The 17,388-nt window shown below is 42.0% G+C and overlaps 1 protein-coding gene across 1 annotated transcript; it reads left to right on the forward strand.

Annotated features, from left to right (window-relative positions):
• The first annotated feature begins 1,005 nt into the window (after window positions 1-1,005).
• Window positions 1,006-16,443, forward strand: LOC137364030 (scavenger receptor cysteine-rich type 1 protein M130-like). The gene is made up of 4 exons (XM_068027501.1): window positions 1,006-1,263; window positions 8,745-9,059; window positions 11,598-11,912; window positions 16,367-16,443. The coding sequence occupies exons 2-4, from the start codon at window positions 8,774-8,776 to the stop codon at window positions 16,441-16,443; spliced, it is 678 nt and encodes a 225-aa protein (XP_067883602.1). The 5' UTR covers window positions 1,006-1,263; window positions 8,745-8,773.
• Window positions 16,444-17,388: the final 945 nt, after the last annotated feature.

Here is a 17,388-nt window from a genome sequence, read left to right on the forward strand (position 1 = left end):
TAGTCCATTCCGAAGATTACAGCACACAACATTAAGAAGCGGCTGAGCACACAGCACAAAGCAAAAATTAAGGGCCCGTTAACACTCCAGTTGTCGTGCTGAAGATCAGTGCTCTGGAACTAGCGCCAACTCGAGCCAAGCTGATCCAGTAAAGTTACAGCAGTTACAGCACTAGGATTCAACTGATATGGTGCAAAGTTGCTCAGTTATACAGTGCCTATTAAAGTAGGGAAACACTGACTAGTTAGCACCCAATGAACCTACTCCCAATCAACACCAAATCTTTCCTTGTGCTGGGTGTGACTCCCCTTTCAACGTATCTCTCAAAAACAAACCTCAATCTGTTTTATATTTTCTAGAGCTTTGTTAACCTGCATTGCTATTTTATTGATTTTTATGTCTGTACTCCTAAGTCCCATTTCTCCTCGATGCAATTTAGATTATCATTGTCCAAGGAATATGGGTTCTCAGTCTTCCTACCCATTAAAATTCATTTGCAATTTCGTTAACGTAAAATATTTTTCTCACAATCTGCCTTTGTACTAACTATTGCTCCAAGTAGATGTCATTAGTGAATATTACAATTGTCCGTCCCTTTTCTGACTCGAAATCTTTTATGTTAAATATGAACAACAGTACTCCTAGCACCAGTTCTTGTCACACAATACTTCTTGCCTAGTTCTAACTGCTGACACAGTGCATGTTTCTCAGTTACAGTGACGGCGACTGGGGAAGTTATAAATAAATAAAGGAACATTTTAAACATGACAGTTCTGTCACATTATAAGCAGTAGTGATACAGGAAATCCAGCATAATCAGTTTTGAACAGAATCTGAGAAGAATGTTGCCAGATCTGTGATTAATCAGATGCGTATTGAAATAAAAATATTTGTATTATTGTGATTTTTAACGTATTATGCTAATTATGATATAATACGCTTATTCAGATCACAGATCTCCTAGACTAACATCCGGAGACTCCCCATGTTCAGGCAGACTGGAGATCCAGTACGTTGAAACCTGGGGAACAGTGTGTGACCTTGACTGGGATTTGAAAGACGCCAATGTGGTCTGTAGTCAGCTTCAGTGTGGAGTCGCCGTGTCTGTGCCAAGATATGCTCATTTTGGAGAGGGCACTGGGCTCGTACGGACTGATATCTTTGAATGCACTGGAAACGAATCCAGTTTATTGGACTGCCGTCTTTTTCAAGGAACACAGCAGGAGTGCAGCCACAGGAACGATGCCAGTGTGATCTGTTCCGGTGAGTACAGACTTACTGAAAGGCAGACAACTCCCTGCTTAATATGTGGAAAACTGAGGAAGGTGGCATTCCCATGTTTCTGTCTGAAAGGTTCATATCTAAACTAGTCATTATAGTTTACTATTACTACTCAAGGTCTGGTGTAATGTGGTACAAAATACCTGCAATTACTGGTAAACAAGATGGTTCTAAATCTTAACATTCATTCTGCAAGAAGCAGAATTTTCGCAAGTTTGTTTACCACTGCACCGAATGTATATTTAGAATTGAATATTGGCTGCAACAGTTGGGAGTTGACTAAATGAATATGCACTGGCCTATTTCGATACTTTAATTTGAACACCACGAATGATCCGACATTACAATAGCCTTCTGACCCTCCCTGCCCACGTTATTATTCTTATCACACAGCACTGAAGCAGGCCCTTCGGCCCACCGAGTGCCTGTCGACCAGCAACCACCCATTTATGCTAATCCTACATTACCGACCATTCTCCTAGCACCTACCCACAGTAGGTTTAATTTACAATGGTCAACTTATTTTCGACCTGCAAGTCTTTCGCTGTCGGGTGAAACGCGGCAGAATCCCACGCACTCACAGGGAGAACGTGCAACCTCCGCACAGACAGCACCCAGAACTGAAGCCAGGTCACTGGAGCTGTGAAGCAAACCACTGCTCCACTGTGCCCACGTTAACACTAACTGAACGGCAGGGTATAAAATAACGGCTGTACTCTAGCACTGCTCAGTGCAATCAGGCCAGAAGTGAAAGATTACAAAGTTATTTTATAGAATGTGTGCATTTTACCCCCTAAATATGACAGGATCGGACACATATCCACATTATCAGTACAGAGCTTTCAGTTGCACCAGCCTGTTCGATCATTCAGTTCGATCATACCTGATATGTTCTTCAAGTCTCTTTACCTGGCTTTGAACCAGATTCTTTGATACACCGAGCTTACAAAAAACTATCAATATTAGTCTTGAAAATTTAGATTAGATGTAACATCCACAGCTCTTTACTTTGGACGTTGTTAGGGAAAGTTCCAGATTGCCGCTGTTTTTATAGAAAAATGTGTTTCCTAATTGTTCTTTGAGGCCCAACTATCTTCTGGTGCTTCGTCAGTTACCTTCCCACCATCAAAATGTCAGAAGTTGGGCTTTTTGCTGAGAATTGCATGGTCTTTAGTTCCATTCACAATTCCTTGGATTAAGAAACAGTTCATGCCCAATTACATCAAGAATCCGGACATTATTTAGACTTGGGCTGATAGGTAGAAAGTAACACACTCACCACCTCCGTGTCAGTTAATGACTATTTCCAACAAGAAAGACAATAACATCTCCCCTAGCTATTATAATCAGTGAATTCACTACCACCATCAAATCCTACTGGGTGTTGTCATTGACAAGAAACTGAACTAGACCATTCACAATAATGTAGTGGCGAGTGGAGCAGGTCAGATGATCGGCATTCTGTGGCAAGTAGCTCACCTGCAGAATTCCCAAAGACTTTCCAGCAGCTGGAAGACATAGGCTGGGAATGTGAAAGGACATGACTCTTATAAATTTCAGGGAACCCAGCCACAGTTTGTGTAATCCTTCTTCATAATGAGGGGAGGCAATGGCGTGGTGCTAATGTCACTGGACTAGCAATCCAGAGTTCCAGGCTACTTCTGGGGACGCTGGTTCAATTCCCACCATCGCAGCTCGTGGAATTTAAATTCAGTTAATAAATCTGGAATTAAAAACTAGTCTCAGTAATGGCAACCATAAAACCATTGTCGATTGTTATTAAAAAAAAATCTTGTTTAGTCATATCCTTAGGGGATGAAATCTGCCATTGTTACCTGGTCTGGCCGACATGTGACCAGAGACCTACAGCAATGCTGTTGACTCTTGACTGTCCTCTTACATAGCCCAGTTGCGAAAGGTAACGAGGCATGAACAATGAATGCTGGCCTTGCCTGCGACACCTACATCAAATGAATGAATAAAAAACAGAAACATTTGAAGCCAAAGAATCATTCTAGCATCTTTTATGCTGCACACTCTCCCTGGTCAACATATCCTTCCCAAAGCAAATTGCCCATAGCTTAACATTGCACCAGATGGGGCCTGACCAGTTTTTTTTAGCTGTAGCATCATTTCTCGCCCCTTGTATTCCATTCCACTAGATATAAAGCACAGCATTCCATTGGCTGTTTTGCTTTCCGTTCCTGTACTTGCCCATGACCCTGAAGTCTCTTTTCCCTGTGCTGCGTCCGGCTTTTCACCATTTAGAAAGTACTGTAATCTTTTTAAGTCCAAATTGGACACCTCACACGCACCAATATTGAAATAGTCATGGAATCTTTTTTTTTTGTTAAGTTATGCTTAAAATATACATGATTACAAAATGGCTGATGGTTTCTTTCAATGGCAATACTGAGTATGTCAATTATGTGTGGATTTATATTCAGTCATCTAAATCATTAATAAATATGGTGAATAGTTGAGGTTCCTGTGGGACGGCGCCATCACATCCTGCCAGTTGGAGGAGCTGCCCATTATCCCTGCTGTCTTATCTCCTGTCACGAAACTAACGTCCTAAGTAGGTCAATAATTTTCCCTAAATTCTATGAGCTTCAACTTTAGCCAACAATCAGTTACGAGGGATTTTGTTGAGTGCTTTCTGGAAGTTCATCTGAATAACATCCATTGAAGTTCCCCTGTCCTCTACTTTAGTTACCTCCACAAAATATTTGATCAGGTTCATCAGGCATGATCTGCCTTTTACAAATCCACGCTGGCTCTCTCTGATTAGCTGTAACTTTTCAAGGTGATCAGATACTCCATCTTTAAATGTACACTCTAGCAATTTCCTGACAACAGCTGTTAGGCGAAACAATCTGTAATTCCCTCGGTTCACTCGATAACCTTCTTTAAATAGCAGTGTGACAATTGCAATTTTCTAATTGCTGACCCAGCAGTTTGCTCTCTATCATTAACAAAGTGATGGAAGGTGTTGTTTACAGCGCTATCAAGCAGTACTTACCAATAAACTACTCACTGACGCTCAGTTTGTGTTTGTTCAGACCACTCAGCTTCAGACCTCATCACACCCTTTGTACAAACATGTATGATACAGCTGTATTCCAGCTGAGAGTGACTGCCCTGAATGTCAGGGCAGCATTTGGCCGACTGCGGCAACAAAAAACCTGAATAAAAGTTGTGTCCATGCAAATACTGATGCAAAGTAATTATGTATAATTCCTGCCATTTCCTTATTTTCATTTATAATATCACAACTGTCATTGTAATGAGACCACATTGCTTTTAATGACAATATATTTCTGAAGTTATTGTAAAAGTTTTGTAGCTCTTGCGGTCTGTTTTGTCATCCTTTGCTATTCTTTGTATCTTTGCCATTCACGAAGATCTGTGCATTTATTTTTTACATTTTTGCATGTTTGTGGTCTCTTTTATATTATGATGTTACTGTGTCTTGCATGCCAGTCCATAACAGATGAGGTTGAGTTTGGAATTGGACCATTCAATGCGGTGGTCTTTAAGTTGAGCTTGCTTGATGGCAAGCTTGTCCCATTCACTGTGTCAGGGACGCTATGGAGAGCGATAAATACCATATTGTCCCTCTAACAGTGACCTGCTCCTCAGTGAATATCTGGCTTTCTCTACTCAAGAAACGCACCATCACCTACTGTGCAGCCAACATACCACGACCAGAACAGCAGTATGGATTGACTTGCCATGATGCACAATAGCTGACCAATCAGTGACAAGAACAATGGCGTGCACTGTCTTATCATGGAATATAATTAAATGACCATTACAGCCAGAACAGGAACATGCAATGACCTATCACTGGTATGATTCTGCCCACATTTCCGTTCTGCACTACATATAAACCGACAGCTTCCACTAGTTCCAATTATTTCTCCAGTATTTCTGACAGTATTTCTAACAACTCTTTTTTCAAGAAAGCAACCACTGTTTTCAGCGCAAATGCACGTAACGTAAAACCGTAAATTGGTTTTACTCAAATGTTGCATCTTCAGTATTCCCTTCCCCTGTAGTGCCTAGATATGCTACAATTACAACTGTGCTCTACCCCCTCACCCCGCCACCCACCAGCCTCCCCTCACCCAGTTACTAGATTAAGGTTCCTGTTACAACCCTATTTATCCTTTATTCAAGGACCCTGATCCCAACCGGATTCAGGTGAATCGCATTCCAACACAGCAGTTCTTTAATATCCCAGTACAGGTGCCAGGGTCCCATGAAATGTAACACCTCTTTCCAACAACATAACCTTCAACTACGTGTTCATCTCCCGAATCGTTTCTTTTCCGATGCCAATGTACAAGCGGCTTGCAAAATAATCTAGAGATTATAATCCTTGAGATATTCTTTTATATTTCAGCTCCTGGTACTCTCTGAAAATAACCTCTTGCCTACTCTTTCCTATGCTGGTGGCCCCTACATGGTCCACAACGACTAGATATTTCCACTGTATTCTTGCAATCTGATCTGAGATATCCCTCACTTCGCACAAGTTGGGCAAATATTGTGTGGGACTCTTAATGCCCTAATTATTGAATCACTTAAAAGTATCACATTATGCTCCACTCCTCCTCCTTTTGAACAGCTTCCGATCCCAATATATCATGCTCAACATTCTGGCTGTTCTTCTGACAGTCTTCATCCTTATCCTCACAAATAGCCAGTACATTGTTCCTGTTGGATAGATTCACTTTCTGCATATCCTCGTTCTCCATTACATCTGGAGTTCAATTACTGTGCACTATAAGCTGCAACAAACTCATTCTGATCCTACCGCTCTCCACAAGGTGTGACTGAAATCTGCAGCAAACTGTCCAATACTCCTATAATAAAAGCAAAATAATGCGGATGCTGGAAATCTGAAATAAAAACAAGAAATGCTGGAATCACTCAGCAGGTCTGGCAGCATCTGTGGAAAGAGAAGCAGAGTTAACATTTCGGGTCAGTGACCCTTCTTCGGAATTGACAAATATTAGAAAAGTCACAGATTATAAGCAAGTGAGGTGGGGGTGGGGCAAGAGATAACAAAGGAGAAGGTGTAGATTGGACCACGCCACATAGCTGACCAAAAGGTCACGGAGCAAAGGCAAACAACATGTTAATGGAGTGTTGAAAGACAATCTGTACTAATGCTTTATCTTTCAACACACCATTAACATATTGTTTGCCTTTGCTCCGTGACCTTTTGGTCAGCTATGTGGCCTGGTCCAATCTACACCTTCTCCTTTGTTATCTCTTGCCCCACCCCCACCTCACTTGCTTATAATCTGTGACTTTTCTAATATTTGTCAGTTCCGAAGAAGGGTCACTGACCCGAAACGTTAACTCTGCTTCTCTTTCCACAGATGCTGCCAGACTTGCTGAGTGATTCCAGCATTTCTTGTTTTTATGTCCAATACTCCTCTTACTCCCGTTGGATTTTCTCCAATTGCCACATCAGCTCTATGACCCTGAGCCAGAGAGTTTCTAGGTGGAGACATCTACTACAGACATGTTCTCTCGGGACAGTTCAGTTACCCACAAATTCCTATATCCAGAGAAAAAACTGCTGTGCCAGAACTTAGTCTGTCTTTATTTTAGAGGTAAAATTATGTGCAGTTGCTTTTTAGCTTGAAAGCTACTTTACTGGTTAGCTAACGCCAAAACACTAAGCACTCACCAATTAACTTAATACATATTTGCAACTTACCCACACCCTGTCATACTCTGACAGAACAATTGCTTCACTGAATGAGTTTTCCCCTCTATTTGTCTGGTGTCTGCCTCTTTCAATAGGCTTTCATGCTTCTGGCTGTGGTGCTGTTTTAAATCGGTGACTCCACTCACTTACTCAAGCTTAACAGACAAAACAAAGCACCTCCATCCAACCCCAGGCCCTCTACTATCTAGGAGGACATGGACAGCAGGTGGATGGGAACACCACCACCTGCAAGTTTCCCTCCAAGGCAAACACCATCCTGACTTGGAACTATATCACCATTCCTTCCCTGTCGCTGGGTCAAAATCATGGAACTCCCTTCTGTGGGTGGAGCGAGAGCACTTGGACAGCAGCGGTAGAAGAAGACGGCTTACCACCATCGTTGCCATGACAATTAGGGATGGATGGTAAATGCCAGCCTAGCCAACACCCTATCCCCTGTGAAAGAATTAAAAAAAAATTCCCCCTCTGCACCTAATTCTTACTCTTAGCAAATTCCAATTTCCAAACGTTGTTCCTAATGAATTCAATCAACATTGTGAACAATGGTTACTCTCTGTGCCTGACCAGAAGTTTAATCTCATCGGTCTTTTCAGGAACTTTCAAGTTGCAACGGTATAGACAGTTTCCAGCTCACAGTAATTATCTCCATTCGGACAATCACAGCTGATTGATTACTTACTACCAACCTGACTTGCACTGTTAACTGCTAATAGTGAACTGCCTTGCAACTTTTTTTGAATTTCAAGTTAAGTTCTAAATGTCAAGGCTAAAGTTCAGTCTTACCCAAAAATTGCCACATTCTAAAGTTCCACTCTGTTTACAACAGATGCAGCTAAAGGTACAAATTATGCTTGCACACTTTGCCTGAACTCTAACTACCTTACAGCGTTGCAGAAGAACGTTCCGTATGCGGACAAGTGCATTTCAAAATGAAGGGCCTGACAACGGTTTCAAGGGCAAATAGCGTTGAGCAATAACTGCCACATCTGCCAGAGATGCCCACATCCCTCATAAAGAAAAGCAGCTCCTAAATGGCCTTGTTTGATATTCGTTCTTCGAGTCTTCTACAGCTCATCTATCAAACCCCTTAAACATTCTAAACACATCAACTAGATAAGCTGTACTTCTTCTAAACTCAATCTACGACAAACAAAGTTTATGCAACTTGCCTTCAGAATGTAACGCTTTAAGCATTGTTGTCATTCTAGTGACTCTGTCCTGCACCACCTCCAAAGCCAATGGTTTTGTGAAGTGCGGTGCCCAAAAGCGACAACAGATACAACAGAAACATCACATCCTTCTGAGTTTTATATTCCAAGACAAAAGAGATAGAGACCAACAATCGATTCGCGTTTGCAAGAAGACCTGTTAATTGTTGAGTGTTCAGCCAACTTCTTCACGAGGCCCTGTAGTAAGTATTGCGATGAAAGGACACAAACCTGAAAAATAACTCTCTTGCTCTCTCCACAGATACTGCTAGCCCTGCTCAGTATTTCCAGCATTTTCTGTTTTATTTCAGATTTCCAACATCCGTAGTATTTTGCTTTTGATCTGCTGTGGTAATTTTAATTGTTTTGAATAGATAATTTGTGTAAAGTATGGATAGATGATCGTGGTAGATAAGATTCAACTTTTTTACCCATTCTCTATTTTGCTGTTTCTATGCGGAGAATGATTTATAAATTACTTGGATCTGGATTTGTTTCCAATACAGGGAAATATGGACCTCGATTGGTTGATGGGATGAACAGATGCTCTGGCCGGGTGGAGGTGCTACATGGAGACCAGTGGTGGACGCTGTGTGACCTTTACTTTGATATGGAAGACGCCAACGTGGTCTGTGAGCACCTTCAGTGTGGGGCAGTAAACTCAATCCCGAGAGGAGCTCACTTTGGAAAGGGAACCGGTCCAGTGTGGAAGGAAAATTACAGGTGTCGGGGGAACGAGACACGATTGTGGGATTGTCCTGTTTCATCCTGGGAACAGTTTAGCTGCTCACATGAAAATGATGCCAGTGTCATCTGTACTGGTGAGTCATCTCAGTCAATTGAACTGAAATACACCAACTGTTCTACTGTCAAGCATCATTGACTATTTCCACAGGTCGCTGATTCACTAGTTTTTCTGATCGCATGCTTCCTTTGACACTAAGATCCAAAGACGTGTTTGTGGGTTTATTAGAAATTACAAATGAATCCAAGAGTTTCAGTCCAATAAACATTGAATACATACAATGTCCTGTTCTTAGTAATTCTCGTCATATAATATCTCTTTCCGGGTAAATCTGGGGCATTATTCAAGGGCTATAGAATTAGCAATTTGCTCTCAGCACCACTGCCATAGAATGGAGATGTTGCTCGAGCATTGAAACTGTTATTAATGTTGGCAGTTAAAATATGAATTATCATGGAATTCTCTGCAAAGATCAGCTGTACAATAGAAAACACTGTGAACTTGTTTCCAGATAAGTAGTGAGATAAATTTGAATTTCTATTACACCAAGTGCAATAAAATGATAGTGAGTGAAGTAACTCGTTATTTCACCAATGTGTTATTTCTTTGATGATTTAACAAACTTGATGTAAATTACAATTCTCCCAGTTTCCAGGATTACATTTATCCATCAATCAGCTTACTCATATAACAGATTATCTGTTCAGTTATCAGATCACTGTACGTGGGACATTGCTCAACACAAACGTTCTCCCACGTTTCACAATTTAAAACATAGGTAATAAAAACAGTAAGTGCTGGAAATATTCAGCAGATCTGGCAGCATGTATGTTGAGAGAAACAGTATCGATCTTTCAGTTTGCGGATCTTCCATCGGAACATAGAGATTTAACATGTTTATAATGAAAGGGGAAAACAAGGAAAGAATGAAAGGAACCGTCTGTGATATGGAATGAGACAGGAGAGATTAAATGGCAAAAGGGACAATGCAAGGCAAAAAGATATGGAATGGGTCAAGTAAAAAGCACATTTATAGAGGTGGTCTACATTGGAAGGCAAAATATCGTCCCAAAAGAAGGAAAAGGGGGAGGGAATCAGACCTGAAATTGCTGAACACAGTGTTGAATCCAAACGCTGTAAAGAAGCTCGTGGGAAGATGAAGGGCTGTTTCTCAAACTTATGTTAACCTTCATTGGAATTGTGTAGGAGAAAGCGGAGGGAGAGTTCAGAGTGGGAGTGGAATAAAGAATGAAAATGACAGGCAACCAGAAGCTGAAGGTAAAGATTACAGACTGAACAAAGGTGTTTTGCAAAGTAATCACTCAACTGTGTTTGGTCTCCCGATGTACAGGAGACAGCATTATGATCTGTCAATACAGTAAATGCAGTGAAAGTACAAGTAATCGCTGTTTCACTTGGAAGAGGTGCTTGGAGGCTTGGATGGTGAGAAAGGTAGAGGTAACAGGGCAGTGGCAGCATCTCCTGCGCTTTCATGGAATGCTCCTGTGGGAAAGGGTGTTGAGAATGATTGAAGAGTGCATCAGGGTACCACAGAGCGAATGGTCCCTTCAGAATGTTAAAAGTGGAGGGAAGGGGAAGATGTGCTTGCTCGTGGCATCACATTCAAGGTGGTAGAAATGGTGGAAGATCATCTATTGAGTATGGAAGCTGGTGGAATGGAAGGTGAGGAGAAGCAGAATCCTATCATGGTTCTGGGAGGGGGGAAAGGGTGAAAGCAGAAGTATGGAAAATGGAATGGACGTGCTTGAGGGCCCAATCAACCATGGTGGGTGGATGATGAGGTGAGGAGAGTCCTTGTTTGAGGAAAAAGGAAGACATATCTGGAAGCACTGGTATGGAAGGTTGCATCACCAGACAGATACAATGCAGATGGAGAAAGTGGAAGAATGTGATAGAGTCATTAGAGGAATCGGGGTGTGTGGAATCATAGACAAGGTAACTGTGAGGGTCACTGGAGTAACTCTTTATACTGGTTAATAGCCTATCCCCAAAATCAGAGACAGTGATGTTGAGGAAGGGAATGGAAGAGTTGAAGATGAACCATGTGAAGATAAGGAGGCGAAATTGGAAGAATCGTTGATGATATTTTCAGGTCCAGGGCGAGAGCAGGAAATATCAGTACATGTGGAGAGGGGAACGACCTTCAGTCCCTCGTGTCAGTCACCTGTCAGCATTAGTGACTACAAATCAAAAGTGTTTCATTGCTTGTGAGGTAATTTGAGACTTCATCGGATGCATTATGTCAACTTAAACTTGTCTGTTTCTCTCCATATGGAAGAAAAGGAACTGTCATCTGTCAGGAGCCATTTAGAGCCCCTGCTCCTCCCTTCGGTCTCATCACTTATCAATAGGCGGTATTTGCCACGCTCAACCACAGTTCATTTTACCTTTTTTGCTCAATTTAGTCAGTGCAAGATATGTCATTAAAATGTATTTACTGAGAAAACGTAATGGTGAAGAAGATCTTCTGACAAGCCGTCTGAACAATGATGACAGAAACAGTAACCATTCAAATTAATAACGTTTCTGGTGGCAGTAAGTTATGAGATGTTTTGCTTCAGTTTCATCATTCTCAATGTGTTTCATATCGTAGATGAAAATTGGTCACTGAGGCTGACTAACGGGGCAAGCCATTGTGATGGGCGAGTGGAGATTTACTACACCGGCAGCTGGGGGAGATTGCAGGATAGACACTGGACCCTGAATGATGCCAACGTGGTCTGTACACAGCTGGGCTGCGGTGAAGCGACAGCCAGTTATAACTATTCAAAGGATGGAAAGAGTGAAGGACCCGTCTGGGTGAATGATGTCCAATGTGAAGGAAACGAATTGCAGCTCCAGAACTGCAGCTTATTCACATTGAATTCGTCTCTGACTGACAGTATGGATGTCGGGGTCCTGTGTGCAGGTGAACAAATTCTTCACCGTTTTTACAAAAACATAAAAGTGAAATGTCTAATCTGCTCAGAAAAGTCGTAATATAGGTCATTTGTTCCTGGGTGTCTCAAACCAGTAATTTCATTCAGGTAGTGGGGGTGAGGATGGTGGGCGCTGGGGGATCTGGGGCTGGATGGGGGTGGTGTGCAGAGAGAGAGAGGACACGGGCACAATTAAGCAACAAGAACTTTTTATGACAGAACTTTCAGTAAACACCTACATTACAAAGAGTTTATCAGGAGTGTAATCGGACAGAAAACTGACACAGAGCCAAACAAAGAGATGTTGGAGTGAGTGACTAAATTCTTTGGCAGAAGGTTGGATTTGAAGAGCCGGAGACACAGAGATATGTCGGGTGGAAATTCTGACCTGGTGGGTTAGATGGTTAAAGGCAAGACTGAAAGTTGTGGAGATGGAAGTGGGTGATGGACAAGAAGCTGGATTCAGAGAAAAGCAGAGCTCTTGAAATGATTCAGGCTGGAGGAGGTTATACTGATGGCAGGGGGAGAGCATGAAGGGTCTAAACATGAAGATCATAATTGAAAACTCGAGGCATTGGTGGCAGGGAAACCAGTCTACATCAGTGAGTACAGTGGCGCTCCTGAGAGAGGCTTCATGTAGGACAGGCAACAATGCTTCGGATGAGCTGATGTTTATGGAGGGTGCAGGACGGGTGATGGCCCAGGAGAACATTAAAATAGTCGGTTCTGCAGGCAACAAAGCATGGGTGAGCATTTCAGCAGCAGATGGGCTGAGGCAGGATGGAGCTGAAGGATGATAGAGGTGAAAGATAACGCCCTTGTGATAAATAGAATATGGAATTGGAATCTCAGCTCTGGTATCAAATCCGGCGCCGAGCTTGCAATCAGTTCCATTGTACAGTATATAAGTGGAGGTAGCTGTGTGGGATTTGAGCTGGTGTAAGTTTCATTAGGCTGTGTATAAAAGTAGACAGATGTTTCAGACTCGATGCTTGAAAGTTCCATTGTGCAGCATGTCAATGCGGGCATATGTTCCAGGGATGTTGCATTATGCAGAATGTAAGTATGGACATATGCTTTGGGGTGGTTCCAACGAACATTTATTTACCAATGACAGAGTGGAACTTACAACATATGAGACAGTTAATGATTCAGATTTGATACCGTTTGTTTACAGTAAGTATTTGCTTCGGACACAGCGGAAATCAATGTATTCCAGCGTTTCACGTCAGAGGTTTACAGTGCCGAATGGTTATTACACACTCAGTCACTGGACACAGTGGAGTATTTCATCTTGTTCTTCAGTTAGGTAGATGTTCAGCTCCACCCAGCATTTATGTCCACCTACAGAAGCCATGTGTCTTCTCCTTGTCTTCTACTTCTCTATCTGATGGGTCACATCGCTGATTTTTATTCTCCAAAGTGCCTGACGCAATTAGTCCAATCATTTTTCTCCACGCCAGTTTAAATACTGGTTTGCTGCTCAACCAGAAGGTCTACACATCTGGATTTCAATTGTCCAGAGGACATTTCCTGATCCTGTCCAGTATTTTGCAGAGAGATCTTGTTTTCTATCCTCTTTGGTCCGGTCCAATAGTCATATATTGACATAATTAGTAGTTTAGTACATTGATCTTTTACAGACAATAGCAATTGCTAATGTGCCTCACAAGTTGTGTTTGCTCATTGAACATAATAGCACCAGCCTGTCTGGACAGAGAGGTCTGCATATTCTCTGTTCAGACATGCGGTTTACGTTTCTCAAATTACACAAATATCTTCATTGTCAAAGGCAGATTCCCATCCTTGCAAAAGTAAGTGATTCTTTTATGCAATTAATATTAAATTGATTTATGATAATTTTATAATCAACGCAACCCTAGAACATAGTTCTACACGAAGATACTGCATATTGTAAGGCTGATGTTCAAGGGTAGAACTTGTAGACGTTACATTCTCCAGTATGAAGTGAAAGAAATATGTAGGGTGGATTAAACAAATTCTGGCCTTGCCAGTGGCACCCACATCCCCTTAAAGAATCAAATAAAAAACCAGAAAGGCACGGTGACATCTGGTGAACTATCTGCTAATATAATACTGAATGGATCAATTGCATAAAGCATCATCGGGTCCAACTGTTCTTCACTAAAACCACGCGTTAGTCAAATATCATCCAGGAAGGCAAAGAAAACGCAAAGCATATCTTCTCCATCACAAATCTTCCTCCTGAACCACTCCCCTGCCTCGTCCACCCTCAAATCCAAAAGTAAGTGAGAGGAGCTCGTGGATTTTTTGTTACAAAGTTCAAAAATGTCAGTTCAGTCGCCTTCCACTGCTTCCCTTTCTTCCCCAACCTACCAGGCCTAACTTCCTATCAATTCCCCACCCCCACCCCATACCATCACCCTGATTTGGCATTTCTTGTTTCTCTCCAAGAATTCCCCACGCTCTCTCTGTACCTGTGCTGTTGATGAAATCCACATATTGCTGCCTGCACCTTATTTCTACTAAACTGCCGAACACACACATTCACTTCCTGGTCCCCATGTTAGCTGACAATATTAACGATTCTCTCTCTCTCTCTCTCTCGCTCTCTCGCTCTCTCTCTCTCTTTCTCTCTCTTCATGCTCAGCCCCATGTCCTTCAAATCAGCAGTCATCAACCTCTCCTCAAAAAGGAGCCATTGACCACCTGTCCATGCAAATTACTGCCCCGTCTCCAACTGTTCATACCTCGCCAAAGTCTTTGAATGTGTTGACGCCACCCAAATCCATGCTCATCTTTTATGGAGTTGCATGTTTTAATTTCTCAAATCAGATTTCTATCCACACCACAGGAACAAAACAACTCTTACCAAAGTCACAAATGACCTCCTAAGTGATTGTAACAAATGTAACCGGTGCCTGCTGATCATTCTTGACTTGCATACAGCTTTTGATATGAGTGATCATGGAATTCTGCTCCAAGCCCTTTCCATTAACACCCAGCTGGTTCCAGTCTTATCTATATGGTCATAGTCAGAAATTTATCTGCAATGGCTTCTCTTCCCGCTCCTGCAAAGTCGCCGATCGTGTCACCAAAGGATCTATCCTTCGACAACTCATTTCTCATTTACATGCTGCCTTTCAGTGACATCCGCAAACACAGCCTCAGTTTCCACATGTAGCTCACAGTATCCAACTCGACCTCACATCCAACTCTCGTGATCCCTCCACAGCCTGTACACTGTCAGAATTCCTGTCTGGCTTTCAGTACTGCATTAGCAAATAATTCCTCAAACTCAGAATTGAAAAGATACAAGCCATCAGTCCCCATCGCATCTCATCCCTTGCCACGAACTCCATTCCTTTCCACACCAACAGTGTGCTACTCAGCCAGACTGCTTGTGACCTTTGTATTATATTTGACCGCCGAGGTGAGTTCTCTATCACATATTCATACCATGATTAACACTGTCTATTTTCACCTCCATGACATCACCCGACTTTGCCTTTATCTAGTATTGTCGATTGCTTTGTTCCCTCTAAGCTCGATGATTCTAATGCACTCCTGGCTGGCATCCCTAGTTACAACCTCGACAAAATCTGCTGTCTCGACCAAGTGCCACTTAGCCATCTGCCCTGCGCTGACTGACCTACATTGTTCAGCAATGCGCGATTTTAAAATTCTCATCCCGATTTTCAAATCCCTTCTTGACCTCACAGCTCCTGTCTTTGCAATCGGTTCCAGTCTGACAGCTCTTAGTTCCGGCTTCTTGAGCATTCCTGAGTTTAATAGCACAGCATCTTCGGCCGTGTCTCTAGCTGCGGAGGTCATACGCTGTAGAATTAATTCCTTTAATCTCTCTGCCTGTCAATCACTCTTTCCTGCTTTAAGACGCCCCATAAAAACTAACTCTTTGACTGAGCTTTTGGTCATCTGACTTAAATATATTCTTAGGTGTTCCATGTTAAAATTTCTTTGACATCATTCCTGTATCGCGCCTTGAGATGTTTTATCACATTAACGGCGCTAGATAAATGCAATTCACTTGTTATTCAAAATAAAGGAAATAGGAGATGACATAAATGTCCGTCCAAGGTACCAAATAAGGGCAACATACATGGACCAGGAACAGATACAGTTATAGTACATGAGTATAAATTGACTGTTAATTATGTGAGTGAATGCCTGTACAACAACGCACATAATGTTTAAAACATAAAAGGGGAACTGGAGACCATAACTTGTCAAAGCCAGATGTAGAAGGTTAACTGAACCATTTCTGTTCTTTACACTCAATGTAAGAAGTAAGTGTAAACAATTCAGTTGAAAAGTTTTATTTACCTGTCAAAGGCACATTTAACTAGTTCTTTTTTCAGCTGGTGATGGTACAATGAGTTGTATTGAGTGATGAGGTGAATGTGTATTGAAAGTATAATCATCCTCTACTATTGTCCAACAGAACACGCGCAGTTAAGGCTGTCTGACGGTGGAAGCCCATGTACTGGCCGAGTGGAGATTTATTACAATGGGACCTGAGGCTCAGTTTGCGATGATTCCTGGGATCTGGCGGACGCTGACGTGGTCTGCAAACAGCTGGGCTGTGGAAAGGCATTGGACCTGGAACTTCCTGCATCTTGTGGACCAGGCTCAGGGCCAGTTTGGTTGGATGAACTGAAGTGTTCCGGTAACGAATCATTTCTCTGGGAATGTCCCTCAGCATCGTGGGGTAACCACGACTGTTCTCATAAAGAAGATGTGAGGATCATGTGTTCAGGTAACGGTGCTTCCATGTGCCCATTTTCCGTAGTGTTGTGCACGTGGCTTCACAGGGAAGATATTACATCGAACGACATACAATGGACAGCACAGAATCTGGGCATTCGGCATAACTGGTCAATGTGGTGTTTATGTTGCCCACGAGTATCACCCCACATTACTGCATCAAACCCTCTTTGCATATCCACCTACTTCTTTTTCCGTCATGTACCGATACAGCTTTACCTGAAAGGCATCACTGCTAATCACCTCAACAATTGCATGTGTTCGGAATTCAAAATTCAAACCACTCCCTGGGTAAAAATAAAAAAGTTCTCCTGAATTTCTTATTAGATGTATTCATGATTATCCTATATTTATGATCACTAGCTTCGATCTCTGTCAGTTAACTAGTGATTAGTGTCTCTTATCCCGAGATCTCTTTGCTGCTCTACATCATTTTCACTCTTATTTTACAAGACGTACGTGGCCTCTTTATTCTTCCTATCAACACTGACCACCTTAGACTTATCTGTATTCAACTCATTTGGCAATTGTATGCCCATTCGACCTGCTTATTAACGTTTTCCCATATTTTGTCTGTCTTACTTAGTGTTAACTAAATCCCCAAATTGCTGTCATCTTAAATTTTGAAATGATGTCTCCCTTGTCTAAATCCAAATCTTTCATGTAAATATTAAGCAGCAATAATCCCAGCCCTGTGTA

This window comes from Heterodontus francisci, unplaced genomic scaffold (assembly GCF_036365525.1).
Source record: "Heterodontus francisci isolate sHetFra1 unplaced genomic scaffold, sHetFra1.hap1 HAP1_SCAFFOLD_101_2, whole genome shotgun sequence".
NCBI classification, from domain to species: Eukaryota; Metazoa; Chordata; class Chondrichthyes; order Heterodontiformes; family Heterodontidae; genus Heterodontus; species Heterodontus francisci.

Bases quoted from the DNA above. Each gene is read 5' to 3' on its own strand.
- LOC137364030 (XM_068027501.1), top strand. From the start codon at position 8,774: ATGAACAGATGCTCTGGCCGGGTGGAGGTGCTACATGGAGACCAGTGG. The intron at 9,060-11,597 runs GTGAGTCATCTC...TTCATATCGTAG, and splicing joins TGCCAGTGTCATCTGTACTG to ATGAAAATTGGTCACTGAGG. The intron at 11,913-16,366 runs GTGAACAAATTC...ATTGTCCAACAG, and splicing joins TGTCGGGGTCCTGTGTGCAG to AACACGCGCAGTTAAGGCTG.